Below are 24,173 nucleotides of genomic sequence, written 5' to 3' on the forward strand. Positions count from 1 at the left end.
ACGCTTAATGACATAATTGAATAAAGCACCGTTCATGGGGAGGCTGCATTTTAGCGCTGTAATTGCAAAACCAATAAATCATTTAATAACACAGGACTGAAATTTCAGTGACTCTCGCATCAAGAGTAAGGATGGTGCATGCCATTAAAGTGTTCTTTAGTTTTGATTACATGGGAATACTTGTCTTAACACACTTACTTCCTTAGGCATTCCTCCTTCCCATCCCCTTATTTTGAAATAAAAAAGGAACATGTAGTTACTAGTGTAGTAAACATTAAAAGGTAAATAAACACACTATCGGATGGCTCAGCTCTTAAGCTCAGTGGCCTTTCTTGAGGACCCGGCCTTGATTCCCAACAACCATGTGACAGATGACAGCCCTCAGTAGCTCCAGTTTCAGGGAATTCAGTACTGTCTTTGGGTCTTGATGACTACTAGGCAAACGTGATACACAGGTAAAACACCAATACATGGAGGTAAAGGGCCCATGCATATAGCTAAATTGATTAAAAAAATAAAAGCAATCAAGTTTTAGAATTTGGACCTTTTTTTTTTATGCCAGTGGCTGGCCTGAAAGTTTTTGGACAGAAGAAAAGTTAAACATTTTTTTCTATCCATTTTAATGGCCATCCAGTTTCTAAAGGCAGGCAAAGAAATCATTTCTGCCAAAGGAAAGAGAAGGTCAGGAAATCACAATTTGACATGACAAAGTCTAAGAAAACCAAACAAAGAGTATAAATTGGAAGATGGATCTGAGGTAGGCACTGACTCTGTTAAACTATGGTAGTACAGGTCTTTAATCTTAGCACTCGGGAGGCAGAAGCAGGCGATCTCTGGGTTTGAAGCCAAACTGGTCTACAGAGTGGGTTCTAGGACAGCCAGGGCTATACTGAGAAACCCTGTCTCGAAAAACCAACCAACCAACCAACCAACCAACCAACCAACCAACCAACCAACCAAAAAACTCTAAACATTCTAAACATATAGTATAAGAAGAAAGAGCAAGATAAAGAGGAAAATCCTGAAGAACAACTTCAAGGGTTAGAAACACTGTTGGTATAAATACCCCTGCAAGTGAAAGTGAAAATTTTAATCTAGATTTTTAGAAATTTTAGATATACCCCTGTAAAAGGAAGACTACAAATTATTAAGGTATTTTGCTGTGTAAATCATGGTCCCCTGCCTTTATAGATACCTAAAATGAAGAGTGATTCACACTCCAAACACATGGGAAAATCACTCCAATTACATCAAAATAGAGGATGAGCTTCTTTTTGCCCCTGTATCAATATGTTAGTATTGCAATACCATGACTGTGTAGGGACAGGCTTAAGGTAGCAATTACCAATTTAACAATACCCCCAAACACCTGCTAAGCAATGCTTCTAAGCACTGTTTCAAGTATAGAACCAACAATCAGGAAAAGCCTTCTTACAATTTTAGACCCAGTCCCAAGTTCAAGGATGGAATAGTTTTGATGGTAGGCACTCTGGCTCAGACTATTGGTACTTCACTTCTTAGCATAAGCCAAAGGCAGTATATATTTAACATTTGTAAAAATAAAAGCTCTAATTTAAAAAAAAACACTACAATTTAGTTAGAAATACCTCAAAGAAGTTTAATTACTATATAGCCTTAAAGCTCAAAGCCTCAGAAAAGTTAAAGAAGCCAAACCTCCAAACCTGAATTAAAATGAACATCAAATAATGTCTCTTGCATATTCATAAGCTTCAGTTTCATTGCCTTCTAATCCAGGGGCCTCACCTGTCACTGTGGCTAGGGGCAATTCTGCTCATCCCTCCAATATTGTCATTGCTTTATTGGTGGACCATCCCAAAAGCACATCAATTTGACTTTTCTACTTCTACTTTTTTTAAAAAAAAAAAAAATCTAAAAAAAAAAAATCTAGACCTTGTGGTAAGAAGGGCAAAGCACAGTTGCGAAGGTGAAAGGTGAAAAGTTCACCTTTTCAAAGGGAAAAAGAGTCACAGGCAAGCAGTTCGTGAGCCATCATCTGACTTCCACAGACTACAGTCACAGGCACCAGGATTTCTCTTGAACTAGAGTTCACTAACTGTGGGAGGGACCATGATCTTTCCATGTAAGGATGTGAATTGGGACAGATTAGCTCTAAAGAAGACACTTTGACCTAAAAGGATGGTTTTGCCACAATCTATAATAAGGTAAGGGTTATGTCAGGGAAAAATAAACCTCTTAGTCAGCTCTAGGGTCTCAAGTGGGAAGGACACTTATGGATTAGCACTGTTTTCGTTGATTGTCACTGATGAGCCTTGAAGTAATTACATCCTACTAAGTAGCTGCTGTTTTTAAAGTCTCTTTCACATGACCTGGTAGAGACAGGCTGAAGACCAAAGGCATGGCTGCTAAAGGACCGGGTATGGGAGGAGAATTCAGTCCACAGGAAGACAGGAGGAGGAAGGCAAAGAAAGGGCACCAGCAACACTCGATTGTAGATGTCAGCCTAGTAGGGGAAGGTAAAGAAATAACAAGTTACAGACTAGGTGAAGGGGAAGTCTGTGTCAGTGCCCCGGAGGGAAGCTACAGTGCTTACCCAGAAGGGGTTTCATCTAAATCTATTACCAGATCTAAAAGGAATCATGAGCTCTGTGGATCATTCACACTTGACAAAGGTATGGAATTAAGACCGTGTTGGGGCTTTAGAGTCAGAGCTAAGGGTTTTGCCTCATTCTTTGACCCAGGATTAAATCCAGAAAATTCAGCCATGTACATGACCCAGGCAAAGGTCAGCCCTCGGGGAGAGTCTCCTAAGACAGAAGAATGGATGAAGCAAAGGGCGAGTCAACAAATAGTGCCTATGACAAAACGGTATTCAGCCACACCAACCCACAGCAAAACAAGTGAGTGGCAGAGCATGTGGGGCACAAAATAAAACAGCTCAGGGAGAAAAATCAAGCCCCTCTTCCCCCACTCAAGCAAACGGAAATTTGAGAAAAGGAAGGCTTTGACATCCAAAAGCATATTAGTCATTTCTCTTTGGGCTTTTAATTGAGCACACAAAATGACTCAAGCACACTGGAACAAGTCCGCAGGGCTGGTTTCCACACTTGACAATAACCACGGCACACGTGGAGTGCATCATCTGAGGGCGATAATGCCAGCTCACTCCTGGAGCCACATTAGGATGCTGGCAGTAAGAGACTGCTTTGTTTCCCAAACGACTCCCCAAATGTGGAGAGTATTCTTTGGGAAAACAGTGCTGCACTTGGACTGCACCCCAGGAGGCTGTTAGAATCAGGAATTTACATTTCAACTGGGAGAGTCAAAGTTGCATTGAAATCATTATGGCTCTATCTGAAATCTCATTGCCTTTGGTTGGTCTCCCATGAACTAAAACAAGTCAGATGCTGAATGAACTAAAGAAAAGAGAATGGAATGAAGGAGCCAGAGCTGGGAGATCTATGGTCCTGGGAGACTTTGCTGGAGTTATAGAGTAACAGTTCCAAACTTAGGAAAAGAGATCAAGTTAGGCTGGGTGACTAGATCATGTCTAAAGTTGTACGTGTACAAATAGGCCACCCCTCTGGCTCCTGTAACTGTATTACACACTGCAAAAAACCTACTCTGACGGAGATTTTGCAGTGTAGCCCTGGTGACTCGGTACTTATTATATAGTCCAAGCTGCCCTAAAGTTCAAGGCAATCCTCCTGCCTTAGTCTCCTGAATGCTGGGATTACAGTGGATCAAATGAGAGCTAAACGTTGAGAGATTTGTCTGAGAAAATGGAACAGTAATGACCAAAGTGCTTAAGCAGAGAGAATCCTGGTTTCTTTCCTCTTTAAGATTTGGTTGATTTTTCAATTTTGTATCGGGGTTGCTACAAACATTAATAATAATAACGAAAAAAAAGCCTTCTAGGAGTCACTGAGTATTAACTAGCATCATGCCATCGTTGTGGAATTAGACAGCTTTATTCACCATATGCCATGGGGGCAACTGTCTTCTAAGCTGACCAGAAAAACCTTGCCAGCTCTAGGCCATGGACATCCCCTCCCCCGCTCTTTTTGATATATGCTAAAAGTACCCTGTACTATGGTTTCATTCATGTCTTTCTGTATTTACATCCTGCAAAGCAAAGTTTAAGAAGCAATTGTATGCCATAGGTGTAAGAATGGCTAAGGGCCTGGATAGCTCACAAAATTCCCTCCTGAACAAGCAAATATTAGGGCTTGCATGAAAATAAATAAGAAAACAAGTCCATTTGAATTACTAGCGATTTTCCGATGCTGAAATTGATTTCTATTTTTCTGGCCATGTAAAATGGATTGGGACTCTATTATAAGTAAAAGATAGACACCTTTCAGAGCATGGTCTCCAAAGTTCTGTTTACTATACATCAATACTATATAAGTAATTAAGTGTCATCAACAACAACTCTACTTCTACTAGACTGGGGACTGCATAGTATACTTAAAACTGCCTCCCTTTTCTACCTCCACACAAGACACAACACCAGAGATGCTGGTGTGTCACTTCATACCACAGCACCCGTAAGACACCAGAAGAGAGTCACCATGTGTTAACAGGGACATGGTCTGTGAGTTCGAGGCTAGCCTGGTCTACAGAGTGAGTTTTAGGGCAGACAAAGCTAAACAGAGAGACCTGTCTTGAAAAACAAAAACAAAAAAGAGAGAGAGAAACATGGACCTTAAAGTTTATGTATTGGCATATACGTCATTCCCATGCTCTGTACATGAATTACATGAGTTTTGAACAAATATAGAGTAAATTATAACGAGATCAAGCAATTTGTCCTACCAAAAAATGCTACCTAGTTGCAGGTCTGAGAACACGGGTCTCCTAATTCATGGCAAGTGTGTTTTCCACTTCAATCTATACACGCACTCTGCACTTCTGTAGGGTCAAATCTTACTTAAAACAACATCATTTCGAGTGATGAGTAACATGAGCTCAGACACCTTCAGATTCCTCTGACAGTTCATTAGTGCCTTACCATTATGAAATCTGTGTAGAAGATATTTTTAAAATGCACAAGAAGAGGTGCTTCAGTCAGGGACTATTAGGATTTAATGTTGGAAAAAGTATAATTCATATTTTATTTTGCCTGCACTTAGGCTGAAATAGTATTCCAGTTAAGTTGTGAATGTGAAATAATGCGTCAGCAAGCAGAAACCAGGCTGGAATTTTAGAAAAAGTAACATGACAAAAGCAGACGTGGCTTACTTAATACTATTCCTATCAAAGCCGTCTGATTACCAAATCAGACTTTAATATTTTGGATAAATATTTTCAAAATGTGTAATTCTGCTAAGCGATTTAGGCCAACTATGAAATTTGTTTGCCTGCCCCCTCCCGGTATTTATGGAGTTAAGGGATGTGGCCGTGGGGGGCTGGTGAGACAGTGGGTAAGAGCATCTGCTGTGCAGGACAAAGACACGAGGGTCCCTGGGACTGCCTGGCTGTCAGCCTAGCTCCAGATTCTGTGAGAGACCCTGTCTTGAGGGTGAAGAGTGATGGAGCAGGGCACCTGCGTCCTCCGAGAGAGCTCAGCACACGCAGGCATAGCTGGACGTGCCCTATCCTCCACAGGTGAACACATACACTACTGGCTGGGGAAGGGGTTGGATTCAATCAAGTACCCATTATAGACTTAGCAAATTTCTGGGTAGCCTAGAACACACTGTAGCCCGGGCTATCCTGTGGAGCAGCAGGCTGTATCCCGCCACCCGGCTAGCTTTACACCCGAAATAATTACACGAAAACTGTATTCTTTTAAACACTGCTTGGCCCATTAGCTCTAACCTCTTACTGGCTAACTCTCACATCTTGATTAACTCGTATCTAATAATCTGTGTAGCACCACAAGGTGGTGGCTTACCGGTAAGATCTTAACCTGCATCCATCTTGGAGAGGATGCTATGGTGACTGCCTGAAGAGGAGAGGTATGGCGTCTGCCTGACTCGGCTTTCTTTCTCCCAGAATTCTGTTCTGTCTACTCCGTCTACCTAATTTTCTGTCCTATCAGGGCCAGGGCAGTTTCTTTATTAATTAACCAATGAAAGCAACAGATAGACAACTGACTCTCCTCCATCACTACCCTTAAACTTGTTGTAATCCTACTTCTGCCTCCTGAGTGTTGGATTACAGAGGCTCACAGCTACACCTGACCCAATTTATTCATTTGTACTAGGTGGTTCACTATGTATTGGCTCAATTTTGTTGATACGAAGAGAATAAAACTTCCAAATAGCTCTTTAGCTGGAATATTTCAAAGATACCACTGACTTCTTGAGTAACTTCCTTTTTATTTTTAGAGACAAGGTCTCATGTAGCCCAACTGAGACTCAAACTCACCGTGCAGCTGAGGGGCACATTTAACTCCCTCCTAAGCTCCACCCCTCAAGTGCAGAGATGCACGAACACACCCAGCTCTAGTGAAGTAACATAACTAATCGCTAAAAACGTTAAAGTCTTTAAAAATATCTATAATGAACATATTGTGTGTCTCTGTGCGGGGGAGGATCAGGTGGAGGAAGAGAAGGAAGGCCCTTTCACTCAGAAATTAGCACCTACCCAAGGGTTCAGTTATGCTTGTAATGACAGTTATATGTAAGCGGGGTGTGGGAATTTAAAGGCGACATCTGCACTATGACCTATGACTAGTCTGACTACGAATATGCCTTGGGTGAATTCTGTTTTAACATACTTACAGGTCCTGGGAAATGGACATGTGAGGGACAACAGTTACCCTGCTGTGCTCAGTTACTCAGGAAGACCCCCACTTTTCACTCCTAACTCCTATGCTCCTGCACCATAGATACAAAGGGTTAATGTGTAACTAAATGCCACACAACATACTGTCTGATGACTAGCAGCAAAACAGTTTTGATTTAAAATAATAAATAATCTCAATGTGAACACACAAGTCTAATGGTTGAACCGACATAATTTTTGAATTTTTAAAAGACTGTAAAATTATTCCATTTTTAGCTTAGCTCATGTATAATTAAATAACATATTGTTTCTTTTACCTTCTGTAGGGTGAATGGCATCCAAGAAGAATTGCTTGTGTGACCATTTATCCCCACTTCCTAAAAGGACAGAAAAGTAAAAATGAAGCTCTACTTCCAGCAGATATACACAGCACTGAACACGGCTGTGTGCACAGTGCCTTGAGCACGAAACAACATGCACATCAAACAGAACCTAACTTCAATTATTTTATTCTCAAAACTACTTGCCAAATAAACAAATGAGACTACATAAGATACGGATAAATATAAGCAAATTCTGTCCTTTGTGAAATACGTTAGACAATATCTTGACTTTAATCAACACAATCTCAAGATCTGTAAAATGAAATAACAAACGCTGACATTTTACCTATATTATGTTTACTCACTAGAAGCAGAAGAAAGCAGATCATCAATATGTAATGGCAGAAGTTGATGTGGAGATGAAACTGAAATAAGTAAAGGCTGCAGGTACAGGAACATACAGACACATACATCCATACACAGTGCGCGGAAGCCGCAGTAAGAAGCCGAACATGCTGCACACACGGCCATGCAATAGGGTGCAACTAAGCCTCGGGTGAGCAGGTTTGTGGTAGCTGTGACACTGACATGCAGGACACTGAGGAGAGCCCACCTCCAAGGTCACACAGCTGTAATGAGTCGGATGTGAGGACTTATCTTTTATGTGTAAGAAAGAAAGTCTTGAGTTATGAGAACAGAAATCTTAAGATGAACCCCGAAGAGGTCAAGGGTCCATCAAGCCCACAACAGCAATGGATGTTCAGAGAAGGGCGAGGTGACAGAGTGCCCAAGTTTCTAATGCCCCCTGGAAATAGCAGTTCTGTGGCTGAAGGAGATTGAAAACTCCAGCCAACAACGAAGCATAGATGGGGAAAAGATGTTACAATTTAGGAGTAGAATAAAAAAGGTTGTGAGAATTCTTAATTAACAGGGAAAGTATAGAAATGGCTGGACTTTTCACAAGACTATAAAACTGTAGGATTTTAAGAAGTAGGAAAATGTGGTCAAGGTATGAAAGCTTGCCAAATAAGAAAAATAAGAATAGCCAAACAAAATAAATGGCTAAGAGGCCCAGAAGACTAAATTATAAAATGCACCAAACGTAAACGAGAAACAGTGATTTTAGGATTCATATGGAACTATGATCAAAGAGACAAGGAATGGACTCGAGCAGGAATCTAAATGATGGAGGTTTGCGTAGCTGCGGAGTCTAGAAAAGATGAAGACGCCAAGTCGAGAGCCGATGGCACTGAAGCAAGCAAAGGGGAGGAAAAGCTTTGCTCAAGGAGGAATCTGGAATGGAGGTGACCAAGAAACCTTAATGGAGGAGGGGGGAGGCACCAATACCTTTTTCTGGAACATTAGGCTTCTCCTTTTTGTGCTTATATTTGCTGACAATTTTGTGGAATAAGTTCTTTTTCTGGGACTGGAAAGGACCTACAGACAATATTATAAATATATTTTAAGTTCACAATGTTGCACACAACAATATTGTGGGTTTCGTTTTGTTGTTTTTAATGATCACTCCCTCCTCCCTTCTATGCAGTCAGTAAACTGAGTTGCAAGAAGTGTTCTCTTGCAGATTCAGTCAGCTAGCAAGTGCTCAGCCCATTCTGTTAGGCTTATTTAAAACTCAAGGAGATTTTCCCTGGAAATGTGTTGGGCAAAAGCCTCCATTAGGGCTGAGACTCCCTGGGAGGATGCTATAGATATAGTGGGTAGAAACAGACTATAATCAGCTAACAGCAGAGAGATGATGGTTTGAAATGGAGAAGGCTTTAACTTTAGATTCCCAAAGGCCACAAGGGAAAGGATGGAATGCGTGTCTCACTCTAAGAAACCGATCTCACAAGAAAAGCACTTTCAGGATAACCATTGACCTGAGAGCATTAGGCAGCTTTCTGGCCCTTTCTTGAGGCTAGGAAGGGAAGAGGGTTGGTGGTGGTGATTTTAAAAACAGAAGTATATTTGCTAAAGAGACATCTCAGAGTTTTAGTTGGTTTAGATAAAATGGAACTGTTGTTTTCCAGTTAAGGATCAGAATTAACAGCATCTTTCCTGAAGCAGATTGTTTTCTATGCATTGCAGATCTTCATGTCTGAATAATTTTACATGGCTTTTCTTGTCTCATCTGTTAATGGGGATCATCACAGTGCCTAACTCACAGGGTTGGTGTGAGGATCAAAAAGCTCTTAAGTGTCACGGGCTCCCCTGCTGCATCTCACACTTATTAGTGTCTATGGCAAGCTCTGCCTTCTGGCTGGTGGCAAACTACCAATGTTTCCATGTGGTCAGTTTTTCTAGACCATCCTCCTCCTTGAGCATCAGTGTACAAACATTATTCCTTCCAATTAAAAAACAAAAGAGGTGTTGGCATTTGCTCAAACTTTTCACATCCGTTAGTGCCTCCTCCCCCAAATCCTCTGTAGCAAAACTGCCCTCAGAGGGGCTGCCTACAACTTTATTTTCCTGTTGTGTGTGAAACCCTTCCCTGACACTCAAGAAAACCTAGTTTTCTCAGGTCACCTACAACCCAAGGCTATGAAAGCCAAATGATGGCTCTCATTGCACAGGGCTGTCCAGTGACACAATGACTGCCCACCTGGATTACACCCTTCTACCTCCAGCACCTCCTTCACTGGGTTCCTAGGATCAAGCCTTTTGCTTTGTGTCTTCCCTAATGGAGCCTCTGTTTCCTCTCACTAGGCACCCCCAGTTGGGGACAACACAGATTTGCTGCTTGTCCTCTACTCTCACTTCTTGGGTGATTATTTGTCATCACCAGCCACAGGCTGGTGACTCACAAATGCATCACTCTAGCCAGATTTCTGTGTACTTAGAATGTCAGCAGCCTCACATAACAAACACGGACCTATGAGATGCGGAGAGCTGTTTAGTCTGTTACCCCATACCCCTGTTCACCACCCTCTAGCTGCACATGCAGTTTCAATCCTACTTTAAGCATCTTTGTGTCAGCTGTTATGGCTGTTTAAAAAGGCTGTCTGTACCCAAACATCAACAAAGTTGGCTTGCTTACTCCTCCAGCTGCAGCCCAACCTCATGCCCATCACTTGTGATCTCACTTTCCCAACAACCCTTTATTTCAGATGATTAAAAGCAAGCACAAGGAAACAGCTCCATTGAAATATAATTCACGTACCAAATAAATCACTCAATTAAAGCATAGTTCGTATTTTGCCCTCTAGAGATTTATGCACCATCGACCAAGATTTTTATCACCTCAAATGTCACACCTGCTAGCAACTACCTATCTTATCCTGCATTTCCCCACTCATAAGCCACCTCTGAACTATGTTCTATCTCCAGGCGTTTGCCTATTTAAAAATCCCATGTAAACGGACAATATAACAAGTAGTTTTAGCATAACATTTCTAGGGTTCTTCTGTGCTACAGGAAGCATAGATATCACTGTATGGCTATCCCATATTTGATCAGTTTATGGACTGATGAATTTATGGACTGTTTTCACCTTTTGCCTATCATAATACTGTCGGATATAAACATAGATGTAGAGGTGTTCTGTGGATGTATGTATGCATTGCTCTCAGGCATATACCTAGGGGTAGAAGTGCTAGGTCACATGGTCAGTGTGCACTATTTACTGTTTACTGTAAATATTGCACAGGCTTATATTCCTGCTGGCCGTTCATAAGGGTTTCAAGCTCTCCACCATCTCTACCAGTTATTGCTCTCAGTCTTCATGGTCATTCAATAGATCTGAAGCGGTACCATTCTCATTGTGATCATGATCTATATTTTACTGAGATTCAGTAGCAGACAGCTTTTTTCTTAATAATGATTTGTATATCTCTGAAGAAATACTTACTCTGATCACTTTCCTATTTTTCTTATTTTTATTGTTGAGTTCTAAGAATTTTTTAGAAATAATAAGCCCACTGTCAGTTGTATAAGTTACAAATCTTTCCTCTCATAGTGTTAAGATATCGTTTCGTTTTTCTTTAAAGCATAAACATTTTAATTTGATACTGTCTAATTTATCTATTTATCTGTGTTATTTTTTGCTGCTTGAGCTTTTGATGGCTTATGTAATGACCCTCTGTTCACATGAAGTCATAAAGACTTAACTACAGTGTTGAACAGACATGTGAGAATGAGGTTGGCCTTGTTTGGATACTTACAGGATAGCATTTACTCTTTTACTGCTAATATAACATAGATGTCACTTATCAGGATTAAGTGAATCTTTTTTCCCCTGCTTTGGTTAATGCCTTTATCATGATGGGATATGAGGTTCTTTCAAAAACTGTTAGTTGAGGATTTGTACGTCCATATTTATATAATAGGCTGCAATTTTCATGTCTTGTGATGTCTTTAATGTTAGAGTGAGTCATAGGTATTGACATTGCTAAATTTTTATGTTTGGGAAGAATTGGTACTAATTCCTAATTTGATTTTTATGTGTATATGTATGTGCCTGAGTGTATGTATTTGCTCCATATGAATGCAGGCAATTCCTCCTAAATGCCTGGGAGAATCTAGCTGGTGGCACTATCTGGGCCTGGACGCCAAACATCCTGAGCACATTCTGACTGATGGCTAGATTTCTTGACAAGTCACATGTCTGTTCTTGTTGATTTCAGTAGTTCATGTTTTCCTATGAAATATTCATCTTACAAGGTTATTTAATTTACTAGTGTATGACATTCTGTTTTTAGTATTTACATATATTTTCATTTATGTTCAGTTGATAGTAATGTCCTGTTTCATTTCAGATTCTAATAATGTTTTTGGTCACAATCTAGTTAAAAGTTTGTTGCAATTTTCAAGGAACTGGTTTTGTTATTTCTCTGACATTGTTTCTCTATTACTTTTCATGTCATTAATTTTTTAAAATGTTTACTATTTCCTTTTGCTTCCTTTCAATTTGGGTTTGCCTTTCCTTAGTCCCAAGGGGAAAGCCTAGTTACAGCACTGATTTCAGATCTTCTTTCAGAGGGGAGGAAATATCTCTTCAGCTCATGCTGCGTCACTCCCATTTCAATGCTCTGTTTGCATTTGCATCCATCTCATCATTTAAGCTTTTTTCTACTACTGATTTTTTTAAAATTTTTTCTACTGTGGTCAGAGAAAATACTTTGCTAATTTAATTTTAAATTACCAGTTTGTTTCATGGCCTGTCACACATCTAATTTGGACAGTGTTCTACATACACACTCTGCAAGTGTTGGGTCGTGTCTGTTAGCTCTGGTTGGTTGAACGTTGTTCAAGTGCTCATTTTCCTTGTTGATCATTTGTGTAGTCGTTCTACCAATCTTTTATTTTTCACAGCACTTTTCACCCTCAAACACACAATATATTTGTTTACCTGGCATTTACTTTCTTATTTGGTCTTTCCAGTATAATAAAACCTCCATAGAGGCAGGTTCTTTGATATTATTCACAGTTAGAATCAGAATACCCAGAATAGAGTTTACTATAGGACAGATTCACAAGAAAAGATTCACCTCATAAAGAACAAAGCTCTAATTGGCACGAATGTGTGATAAATGTATTTTTAAAATTTAAATGCATTTTTAAAAATTTAAAAAACATTTTAAACACTAAAACTTATGTTTTAAGTATTTTTTATCATTGATACCATCAATCTTTGCAAACGTTATGACCATAAATCATTTCTCTAAAAAACCAATAGCAAAAACTTCTGAATTAGTTGGAGTGGTTTGAAATGAAAATAGAAAATACTTCTATGCTCGCTTTTTTTTTAGAAAAAAAGAAGCACCAGGAAAAAAATAAATTAACAAGCATAAAGTAAACCTGTCATGTGCACATGCGACATGGATATTAGCAATGTTCTCCATAATTTGTTTGCAAGCATTGTTTCCTGGGTTTTCTAAAACCCAGGCACCTGCAGGCTGGAACACCTGAATGACATATAGGAGAAAGCAGAATAAACATTCTGAGACTTCTGGGCTCACAGAGACCCTGCTGATTTACCAGTGAGAATTATAATGTACTGGCTCACATGGAAAGGGATTCAAAAACAGACTGATTTGGTGTATAGGATGATTTAGAATAGAAGAAAAGGACTCGTATCAGAGAAATCTAAGAAGTGTGAGTTAAGGACAAAGCTAAAGACGAATCTGTTCATATTTACTTACACACACACACACACACACACACGCTTGTATATAAAGAGCATACATAAGCTTACATTAAAAATTCCTTACTCTGAACCATCCCCCAAAGATGACTATAAATACTGTAAAAAAACGATGGCTTCTTCCAAGAGTGACAAAAACACGAAAGGAAAGTAATGAGTAAGATCTAATCACAGTCACAGGAAAGCAACGATTTAGGAGTCAATAAACGAACAATTTCATTTCTGCTCACCAGTATGGCACATGTGCTTGACAAGCTGTCTAAACAAAATAAAGTTAAAAAATGATAGAAAATAGGAAATACAAGGAAATTTAGTAGTATCTGTTTCCTTTGTTATATTAACACCGAAGAGAACACAAATGGGGAGAAAAGGAAGGAAATGAAAAGCAGGAAAAAATGTTACAGCGAGAATCGTTCGGAAAACAAAGAAAAGATAATTGTTCTTCACTCGCACTGCACTTGAGGCTCCTACTCCACCACTTACTGTCCCAAACTGTTTAAGAGAATACTGGCATCAGCGCAGCCTCCTGAGGTCAACCCAGCACAGCGCTGCTATGTAAGCGACTCAGGTCACACTTGTATCAATCCTTTGCTTTGCATTTCAACTTACCACAAGCCAAGAGGCTAAGAACACTGACCCTGAAATCTTAACAATGGCCTTTCCAAAGCATTCATGCTCAGGGTCTCTTGGAAAATGGACATTTTGGGCATGTGTTGCAGGGACACAGAAGTCACTTCAGTGTTAGCTTGGCCTGGTAACTTTTTCAAGGTCAGAGGTAAGACTCAGGCAAACCTGCTCTTCTGAACTGTTGTATCACAAATGCCAGGTCTAACTCTACTTGCCAGTAATTTTTCCCAGGTCCTATAATTTTGTGTGTTCTAATCAATATAAAAGCATAAGGATTTTTTCCTCTAAGACTAGGCTGGCATTTTTGTATGGGTTGCATAACTAATGAATCAATAAATTCCTTTGCAATAATTTGTAGCAAATTGCTCCCAGCTGCTGGGCATTGATCTGAGTAAGTTGGATATACTCATTCATCTGATTAAGTTGGAAAGTATATCAGGCACACACCATTAAGTTAGGATTCATGAAATGGGGTGGAGCTACTTACTTGTGCTAGGCACCCATGATTAAGGAACTCAAGACTTTGTCAGGTAGGAAGAGGAGAGTTGGGGGAAGAGGCTCAATGAAGTATAAGTGAGAATACTGTTATAAAATGCATTACTTTGAGTGAGAATTAAAAATATAAATAAGTAAAATTGGGTATACTCACAAGATTATAATTTACCAAAATAAACACAATAAGAATTAGAAAGAAACTCATCATAGTCTGCCTTTTTTAGATGCAAATCTGCTGCCACTGTCTTCCTGAGAAAGTTTGGCAGCAATGAAGACTCAAAGAGTTTGAGGGAAAATGACAAAGTTCTGCCTAAACTGGGAACTACAACCTCCTAGCAGGAGAGGCTAGCCTACCTATCTTCAGAACTCAGTCTCACAGATGGAAAGTGTCATTGACTTCAAACAGCAAACTCTAGCTTCTACTCTGAGAAACCGCTTCTTTTATTATCACTATCATCTAAAAACAAAAAAAAAAATTCTTAGCCATCTTATGGAGAGGAGAGAGTACCTGGATTAAATTTTATATTAGTGTCTTATATATGCTAAGCAGTTGTAACATCTAGCTAGCTCCTGTTTAACCATTACTTTCTTTTCCATTTTTAATATTTTATTTTGTATAGGTGTGGTTTGCCTGCATTATGACAACGGACCACATGCAAGCAATCCCATTGGAAGCCAGAAGAGGGTGTCAGATCCCATGGGACTGCAGTACAGATGGCTGTAAGCTACCACGTGGCTGCTGGGAACCTAGGTCTTCTCAAAGAGCAGTCAGTGCTTTTAACTGTTGAGTTACCTCTCTAGTTCCCCATGTAACCATTTTTAACTTTAATATTAAAATGTAATGTGGGTTGGAAAAAAAGAACGGCAGTACATTTGACAAAGGCCAAAGAAATATATACAGACATAAAGAATAAGGAAAAGTCAAGGACCACGATGGAGTTTTAATTAGAACACATTCCGACTTGAACTCAATTTACGTTTTCTACAGGACCTGGCTGCTGTTAGAAAATTGCTGTTTTCAGACCCTAAGAGAGGCATACAGGGATCTAATGTACATGGGAAGTAGAAAAAGACAAGATCTCTTGAGTACATTGGCAACATGGAAACCCTGGGAGAGGGTAGAAGGGGAAGGGAGAGGAAGGGAGGGGAACAGAGAAAAATATATAGCTCAATAGAAACAAAACAAAAAAATTTAAAAAAAAGAAGAGAATTATGGTTTTCCTAGAACTCTGACATCTGGGGCTTGTTGTAAATAACACTTCATATATTATCAGTACAGATAAATTGATGTTCCAAAAGTAAGCCCTCTTAGAGTTACAGTTTAACTTAGATTCATGATTTAAAGCTCTCATTCAAAATCACAAGGAAAGAACAGAGAGATAACCTGGAAAACAATGCAAGATTGGGTTTCTGTAGCTGAACTGCACTATGAGCTAAATGGATCACAATTTATTGGAGAGTTTGTTCTTAGAAGCAAAGGGAAACTCTTTTCCTAAATCATCATGCTGTGTCATGCTCTCATGACAAAATTAACCAAAGCCACTTGCAGGAAATGGCAGTCACTGTCATTCCTTACAATGAAAGGTGTAGGCATAAGGGATGGGGCAGAAAGAATGGGAAGATCATGAGGAAAAAGTGAGAGAGCAGGAAAAAAAGAATCACTGAGTTCAATGGGAAATAGAGGAGTAAACCCAAGTCAGCACTGTCATTCTGAGATTCGCCTCGGTATAAAATCAAAGATAGTAATCTCTCCTTTAAAAACTTCATAGAACTCACAAATACCCAAGGGGGTACCAAGTATATGTGAGGAAAAAAACTAATGTTGAATGACAATCAATGAAGGAGAAAAAACACAAATAGGAAATTGGTGTGGGACAATGGTCTGTATTCTATCAATTATATTTTAAATAAATGCTGATTGGCCAGTAGGCAGGCAGGAAGTATAGGTGGGACAACCAGACAGTAAGTAGAGGCAGGCAACAAGAACAGAAGAATTCTGGGAAGAAGAAAGCTTATTCCACAGTCCTGTCCCAGCCACAGAAGAAGCAAGATGTGACTGTCCTGCCGAATAAGGTACTGAGCCATGTGGCTAACATAGAAAAGAATAATGGGCTAATATAAGTTATAAGAGTTAATAAAAGTCTGAGCTACTAGGCCAATCAGTTTATAGTTAATGTAGACCTCTGTGTGATTTCTTTGGGACTTAATGACTGTGGGAACTGGATGGGACAGAAAACTCAGTAAACAGGAAATTGTTGGGGTTAAAAATAAGTTTGCTTCTGCCAGGCAGAGGTGGCACAAGCCTTTAAATCCCAGAACTTAGGAGGCATAGGCAGGTAGACCTCTGAGTTTGAGGCCAGCCTGGTCTACAGAATGAGTTCAAGGACAGCCAGAGCTACTCAGAGAAACCCTGCCTTGAAAAAGAAGGGGAAAAAAATGAGTTTCCTGTGGATACACGCTCTCCTACAGAAGAACTAATGATCTCATACACAGTGTTTGTTTTGAATAACTCATTACGCAAAGGTGCAAAGGGTCTAGAGTCTAAGAAAACAATCTCTCTATCCCCTAAAGATCGGGCAATTACAGCACAGCTGGTATGATAATTTCATTAATAACCTGCAGTCTAGTATACCGCTAATGCCAAATTGCAAATTGGTTATGAATACTATTTTTCCAGCTTGCTAACTAGAATATATTATTTAATTTTTGCTTTATTTTAATTCCATTTTGTTTTATGAAACACCACATGGAGTATAATCTAAAAGGAGTTAGAAGAGTTCCCACATATACAATTCTGACATACCACTGAAGAACCAGCAGCTTTGTGGCTCAAGAAGTATAATGAACAAGTTAAGATGATGCTGTATGAAGCACAATGCAAAACTACAAAGAGCTATTTCACGTTGAAGAAATACTATTAATCTTAGCTGGAGAGGAGAACGCATGTAATAGACAACCAAGAAAGGTTTTGTGAAAATAGATCCTAACTTCAGGGTTTCGGCTTTAGAAAAATAATCTATCAGTACTTTCCAGGGTAGATAATTCAGCAATTTCACAGCTGTAAAATGAATGTCTTGAACTGTAAGGAGTCGAATAAGGAATGTGTCTTGAACATCGTTCAATTAAGTGCCATTTCACTGGCTTGTGAAGTATTTGTCAGCATCTTTAAAGCCAAAAAGAGTGGTAGGTGGCTCAAGACAGCTGGCATCTTTGGCCCCCATGGACTACATGGTTTATTCCTAAGAATCTCCAGGACAAAGACTGCTGTTTCGTGTGGTAGCTGTCTCTGGTGTTCAACTGCCTGACAACAGGCCCACTTCAGCTCGAGTCCTCCTGTTCACCGTGGAAGGTCTCCACAGAACACTATTTGATTTTCTCAGATAAGAATGGCCGGTGATGCTGTATTTCCTGGTTAATTCTTTGGGTTTCTTAGTAACCACAGAAGGAAATGAGTAATTCTACAATTATTCTTATGTCCCTTTCAGCCTTTAATTATGAAGTAGGCTTTTTCACAAACCTTTCAAGAATATCCTGAGATGTATATCCTAAAGTAATTCCCTATTTGTTGTGGCAATTACAGTGTGCAAAGGGTTTATAGATTTTGAGGGAGAATGGTTTAGCTTTTATTAGAGAAGAAACATAAATGCATTTTTCCGTATTTTAAATATCTTAAATATTCCCTCAAAATCCATAAAATCAGGGAATAAATCTGATTTGACACAAGCAGGGAACAGGTCACCACATTTGCAAGGTAATTACAAACAACTCATCTACAAACCCTGGTCAGAATTTGACCCCGAAGCAGCTGTAGCTCAGCCACTCCTGTGTATCACCTCTCCAGTTCCTGTCTGTGGCAGGACAGCTCACGAAATGACATCACTGTGTGGGAAAACTAGAGCAAAGTTTCCCTAACCAGTCTTTAGGCCTAAAGAAAACTCAAAAGACAAGTTCTTGTTGACAGCTATACTTGGATTCTGGTTAGGCCATTTCTTCATTGGGCATGACTGGAACCCATGTTTGGCATTCAAATCATGCCCCAGGGTCTGCCACACAGGGCAGGCATGTCAACAGCTGAAAATGCAAACATCCTTAAAAAGTTCCTTGAAATGGGAATGTTGTCCCTGATTGAGTGCTGAGATCTACCCAAGTCACACTGATAATTTGAAGAGATTCCTGACACAGAACGAGAACCTGATGCTCTTAAAAACATATGTAAACAAAGCACTTTTTTCAAATTTAACCAAGTATATTACTGGAGTAATCTAGGTAGTTTTATTTTGTTTGGGTCCATACAGATGGTAAATAACAGTGTCTGCTTCTCAGGCAAAAAGAAGGTTTGCACAGCTCCAGAGCCTGTTCTCTTGCAGACTCATCAGATAAAAGTATTATTCAGTTAGTGGATTTTTCTAAACAAAATCTCAAAATTCCCAGAGAGCTCTGGAGAGTGGCAGCATGACCACATGACCATGAGTAAGACACCTGAGTACATCTTTAGGAGCAAATGTAGAGACATGATGCAAAGACAGAGGCTAAGGAGAATTAAGGGGAAAGAAAGGAGAAAGGAGGTAGAGCAAGACAGTTTTGGAAATCAACCTGCAATTCGACATCCCTACTGCCTCGATTCTAACTCTAATCAGGGTAACTCTCTAAGGGAGCTGAAGTTAGCAGAAGGGCATAAGAGGTGCGGCCACAGCTAACCTTTGCTGGTTTTAGTCGATTCTGAGGACATGTTTCCAGTCTTCTTCTTTTTCCTTGGAATAGATACACATTTCCGGTCAAATGTAAGAGGACTATATTGAGGGAGGCTGTTGAATTTCTTTTCAAATTCCTCATCCAGCTTTGCAGAACTATTAGGAGAGAGGGGAGTCAATTAGCAAAGGGTCAAATATTTAAACAGAAACTGATACATGATATATTTTTAGGTACTTCAACTTGAAAACAGGGTCCCTAGGAATTAGGGCATTAAAAAAATCCATGCAAGGAAAAAAAGAAACACCTTTTTGGAAATTCTTGAGAAGACATCAATATAAATCCACACTCCTTAGAAAACACAGAATGGTTGAAGTAGAAAATTTGACATTCTCTCTACTGGCATGGTTCAGTCTCATAAAATTAGACACAAAGTGTATCTACTCAGACAGGTCTCATTCTAAAAATTCATATGAATGCTCATGCATTAGCAAGTTTACAGGTCATATGATATATTGAGTATTATAAGTGGAGTCTTAAAAATAATTGATCAGTGATTGTTTAAAACATACACAAATTTTAGAAAGCATATACAATTTGAATGTTAGAAAAGAAATTCTAGAGTGTTGACTAATGAGGAACACCCAGCTAGCAAAGTAAATCCAGTTTTGAAAGGCTGGCAAGAGAGGCAATACCACTTTAAATGAAAACCACAAATGACTGGCAAAGGCAGGGAATCCTTGGGATGGTTCTGTCTCTAAGGGCCCCGCACAGCAATGGCAGCATGCCTGCTGGATCCTAGGCTAGCTGCTGGCTTTTGTTCAATGAGAATTACTAACAAAGATACACTGCAGACAGCTGGGTGAAGCTACAGAAGCTTGGGAGACAGGAAATGGAAAGATTGGGGAAGAAGGCTTCCCAGATATGTACTCCCATAACCATGACTCTCCTGAGACAGATTTTCAAAGGCTATTGCATTTACCCTGTTTCTCAGCAATGATGAGGTATCTCTTATAACTTGGTAGTTTAATTGATCAAGTTAGGTTTGGAGACAAGGTATTTCTGTGTAGCTGAGACTGACCTGGAACTCCATATTTAGCCATTTTGTCCTTGAACCCATGATCTTCATGCTTCTGCTTCCAAAGAACTGGTATGGGCATGTGCCTCCATGCCAGCAAGCCTGGCTGCTCAGAGTGGAATCATCAATTTCACTGGCAAGCTTGCTGCTTATTATTACCACTTTAATGAGTGTGTGCACGTGTGTGTGTGTGTGTGTGTGTGTGTGTGTGTGTGTGTGTGTGTGTGTGTGTGTGTGTGTGTGAAAGTTAGAGGACTACCTCAGGTATTTTTTTAAGAGTTATCCATCTTGGTTTCTTTGAGACAGGGAGTCTTATTTGGCCTGGAGTTTACTGATTAAGTCCAGTTGGTTAGCCAGTGCACTCCAGGATCCACCTGTCTCTGACTTGATAATGCTGGGTTTGCTACCATGACAAGGTTTGCTTCTTTCTTTCTTTTTTTCTTTCCTTCCTTCCTTCCTTCCTTCCTTCCTTCCTTCCTTCCTTCCTTCCTTCCTTCCTTCCTTCCTTCCTTCCTTCTTTCTTTCTTTAGAACATGGGCTTTGGGATTGAACTTGGGTCCTTGCTACAATGGTAAACACCTCAGCAGCTCAGCTACCTCCCCAGCTTTCATGCTTGCTTACTTTATTTCCCTATATCTGTCTGTCATGAGCTGCCTCCTATCCTGGCTTGGTAGTCAGACCACAAAGTCCAGGCAGGTCTTTGTGATATGCATAGTATTATCTACAGATGTCTTAGGATCACTTTTTTTTTTAATCTAAAGAATCCTACATTTGAAAGTATCATTTAGGAACAACAAATAGAGACTTTTCATACCATTACTTAAGCATAAAGTACATAAAAATAATTTGAAATACTTTGGACTTTTAAAATACTAGTACTAAAACTACTAACTATATTATTTCAATATAATATTGAAATATATGTATTTTAAGATAATCTTGTACCATAAGCCTCTACCTTTCCCCTCTATGATGCCCTGAAGTCTCAGAATTAACCAGACTTTAAAGCACTTTATTTACAAAAAAATATTCTATTTTCCACAAATAAAAATGAAATATTATAAGTACAATATATTCAATGCATAAAATCTGCTTACTTTTAAAAATATAAAAAATATGGAGAATTATTTGTATTCAATGTGTTTTCTTCAAATTAGGCTAATGTGAAATCTCAAAGTACTTTCAAAACAGCACAAGTGAATATGTATTTCTTACCAATATAAAGGACCGTCCCTACCAACTTACTAACAAAACCCTTTATATTGGTTGATTTTAGGTGTGTTGGCATAACAGCAATCATGAAATAATAATCCTAAGTAACTTTATAGTGATATGTGCCATTGCTTCCTCAGTACCACATTTCAATACATAATATATATTAGAATTATTTTTCTTAGAGTAACAGGAGGTTTTTTAAATACACCAATATTATAAGGATAGCATAATTTATTTACCTCATATTGTCTAGCTATCACTGTTTTATAAACATGTGTACCTATACTTAGAAATATTAAACACACTAAAATGTAAACAATGGCATAAAATGTGCAAAATGTAAACATACAAATAAAATTCATCTTAAGCTCCAGATGGCAACATGGGTCCCAGTAATTGATAGCAAAATATCCACAGTTACTACACTACTGCGCTGTGGTGGACCTTGATCAAATTCAGGCCCAAGCTTAAAATGTGTGTAGTTTGTACCATAGCTAAAGTGCAAATGACATTACCATTCATATGGCTGGTTAAGAGCAGGAATCAATAAGACCCCTGATCTGTTTTCAATAGGGAGCTTATTAAGACAAGGGCTAACAGAAACAAAACAAAACAAAGTTAGTACCTCCGGCTTACTTAACACTCTTGCCATAGTAGGTTACGCAGTGAAGGTCGCCTGTGCTCATAGGCACTTACCCAAGGAAGGAGTCTTCCCTTAGCTTCTTCTTAAACTTCTTGCTCCCACTGGTCCCACTCTGGTTAAATGTCCAGCTCTCTTCACTCCAACACCCTTCATGATCAGAGGAATTTCCTTTTCCTGAGCTCCGTTTCCCTAGGAAACCCAAGTGAAGGGGTTTGCTCAGAATACTAGGGCCAGAGATCAGCTCAGGTCCTTCGCAAGTGACTTCCTGGCCCCGTTACCTATCGTTTCCATGATTCTATTTGTAGCTCTCAGTACCTGGAATGACTCAGGTTGGACTGCTTCTAATCAGGGAAATGTAGAGAACAATCTTCCCTCTGAAGTAAGCAGTCCAGTCCATTTGAGAACCAGCCTCAAGTGCAAGTCTGTGGCTAATAGACAATATTAATTCTACATTTCTCAAGACTCACTGAAGACATCCCTGAAGAATTACATCCTCCTAAGCTCTCTCTACTCAGTGAGGCTTACTTGAATAGAGTTCACCAAGAAACAGTTCCCTAGGCAGATGCTTCAAAATAAACACGGATAAAATACTGTGTAGAGGCTACCATGCTTTAAATAACACTTCATTTTTAGTTTTGATTACCCAACAAATGAGCTAGATAGGATATTTGCTTTTGGAGCCTACAGGTAAAGATTCTGCCAAATTTATTAATGTCATTCAGGAAATTCCATCAATTTAAGTAGTTAAGCTAACTGTGCCATTTAAAACTGATGAAGCCAGCCCATAACAGAGAAACAAAAAAAGTAGTAGTTTGGAATTTCTTTATCCTGATTACTTACAAAACAAAGCAAACCTTTCCTTTAAGTGTTCTTTCTAGGAGGTACACAGGTAAAGTGAAACGGATATGATACATGAACGACTCATACAAGGGACTAGTTTGATGTTCCACTGTTCATGATGATTTTTTTTTCACTAGGTCTAAAAGGAAGACTCTGCAAGGCCTGGTAGTCCTTTCAGGTTTAAAGACGTCACTTACCTCTGTCAACATTAGCTCGCAGGGAGGTGAGCATGCCCTCTGACACCAGGGTTTTATAAAGAGCACCTTTGCAAGACCTCTCCGATTTCCTGGAGCCACAGGTCTCCGTTTTTCTGTGACAGTCACTGTCCTCAGGCTTGGTCTGTCCTGGTAGGCTAGGTGGCAGTGCATCCTCTGTGGGGGTCAATGGCTCTGCTTTTATGCCCTCTGGCCCCTCCCCAGGAGCATTCTTGCTGGCAGAAATATTAAGGAAATCCGGAGGTCGTGATTCCTTGATGATGTCTGAGCACTTCTCCTTGGAAGCCTTCTTCTCTTTTGATTTCACCTTTTTCTTTGGTGGCTTGGCATCCAAAATGCCTCCCTTGCCACTTGAGGAGGTGCGGACCTTCTTTCTTGGGGTTTCTCCAAGCTTGTCAACACCCCAGTCTCCTTTTGCAACAGCTTCTATGGTGTACATGACACTCTCGATGTCGGACTCCGAAGACTGCCTCTTCTTGCAGGTCTTCTTTGGTGTGGATTTGTCACTTCCATGTCGATCCAGTTTGTTTTTCTTCTTTTTCTTTTTTATCTTTTCTGGTTTGTTTAGCATGGTGGGGTCCTCGATGAACATAATTCCGTGAGGGTGGCACATGTGATCTTTTCTACTGGGGACATCGCTAATTATTATCTTGCTACTGGCAGAGTAAGAAAAATCAGGGATGTGGCTGTATTTCTGATCATCCTCTGGTTCCTTTCTCATTTCTTTGGGGTCTTCCAATTTTACAGCCATTACATTATCCACTTGTAGCTCTTCAAAGTTTCTGAAGTCCTTAGACTCCCTTATATTTCCCTTAGATGGTTTCTCAAATTCTGCTTCTTTCTGGAACCCAGCTTCATTGTTTTTCTCCACTTTTATGTCTTTCTCTTCCTTCCCCTTTTCCATCTCTTTCATTCTTCCACCATCTGATTCTTTTGAATTTATTAGCTTTGTTTCTTCCATTTTCATCTCCTCTGATGCCAGACACATCTAAATAGTTAAAACAAGTGAGAAGAAAAACACCAAACATATTCATTATTTTATAATCAAAATTAGTTTTGACTTTTTATCTATATCTCTTTTAGAAATTAAGTTCCAAACTTTACAATAATCAGCTCACTTCTGCCAAACTAACTTCATTAAACTATAGATAAACATCCCTGCATAATTTTCTAGCATCATCAGCACTTATGA

The 24,173-nt window shown here is 39.4% G+C and overlaps 1 protein-coding gene across 7 annotated transcripts in view; it reads right to left on the reverse strand.

Moving 5' to 3' along the window:
* The window catches only part of Bbx (BBX high mobility group box domain containing), a 236,282-nt gene that overhangs the window by 6,525 nt on the left and 205,584 nt on the right, over positions 1-24,173 (reverse strand). For 6 of the 7 annotated variants that reach the window (XM_075964222.1, XM_075964175.1, XM_075964184.1 and 3 more), the window contains 5 exons: positions 22,964-23,969; positions 21,980-22,115; positions 19,000-19,148; positions 8,385-8,474; positions 7,032-7,091 (listed from right to left, as the gene is read on the reverse strand). In XM_075964222.1, coding sequence (XP_075820337.1) covers positions 7,032-7,091; positions 8,385-8,474; positions 19,000-19,148; positions 21,980-22,115; positions 22,964-23,969 — 1,441 coding nt within the window. The remainder of the gene's footprint in view (positions 1-7,031; positions 7,092-8,384; positions 8,475-18,999; positions 19,149-21,979; positions 22,116-22,963; positions 23,970-24,173) is intronic. The other variant, XM_075964232.1, reaches the window with a different exon arrangement.

This window comes from Microtus pennsylvanicus, chromosome 1, assembly GCF_037038515.1.
Source record: "Microtus pennsylvanicus isolate mMicPen1 chromosome 1, mMicPen1.hap1, whole genome shotgun sequence".
In the NCBI taxonomy this organism is placed as follows: Eukaryota; Metazoa; Chordata; class Mammalia; order Rodentia; family Cricetidae; genus Microtus; species Microtus pennsylvanicus.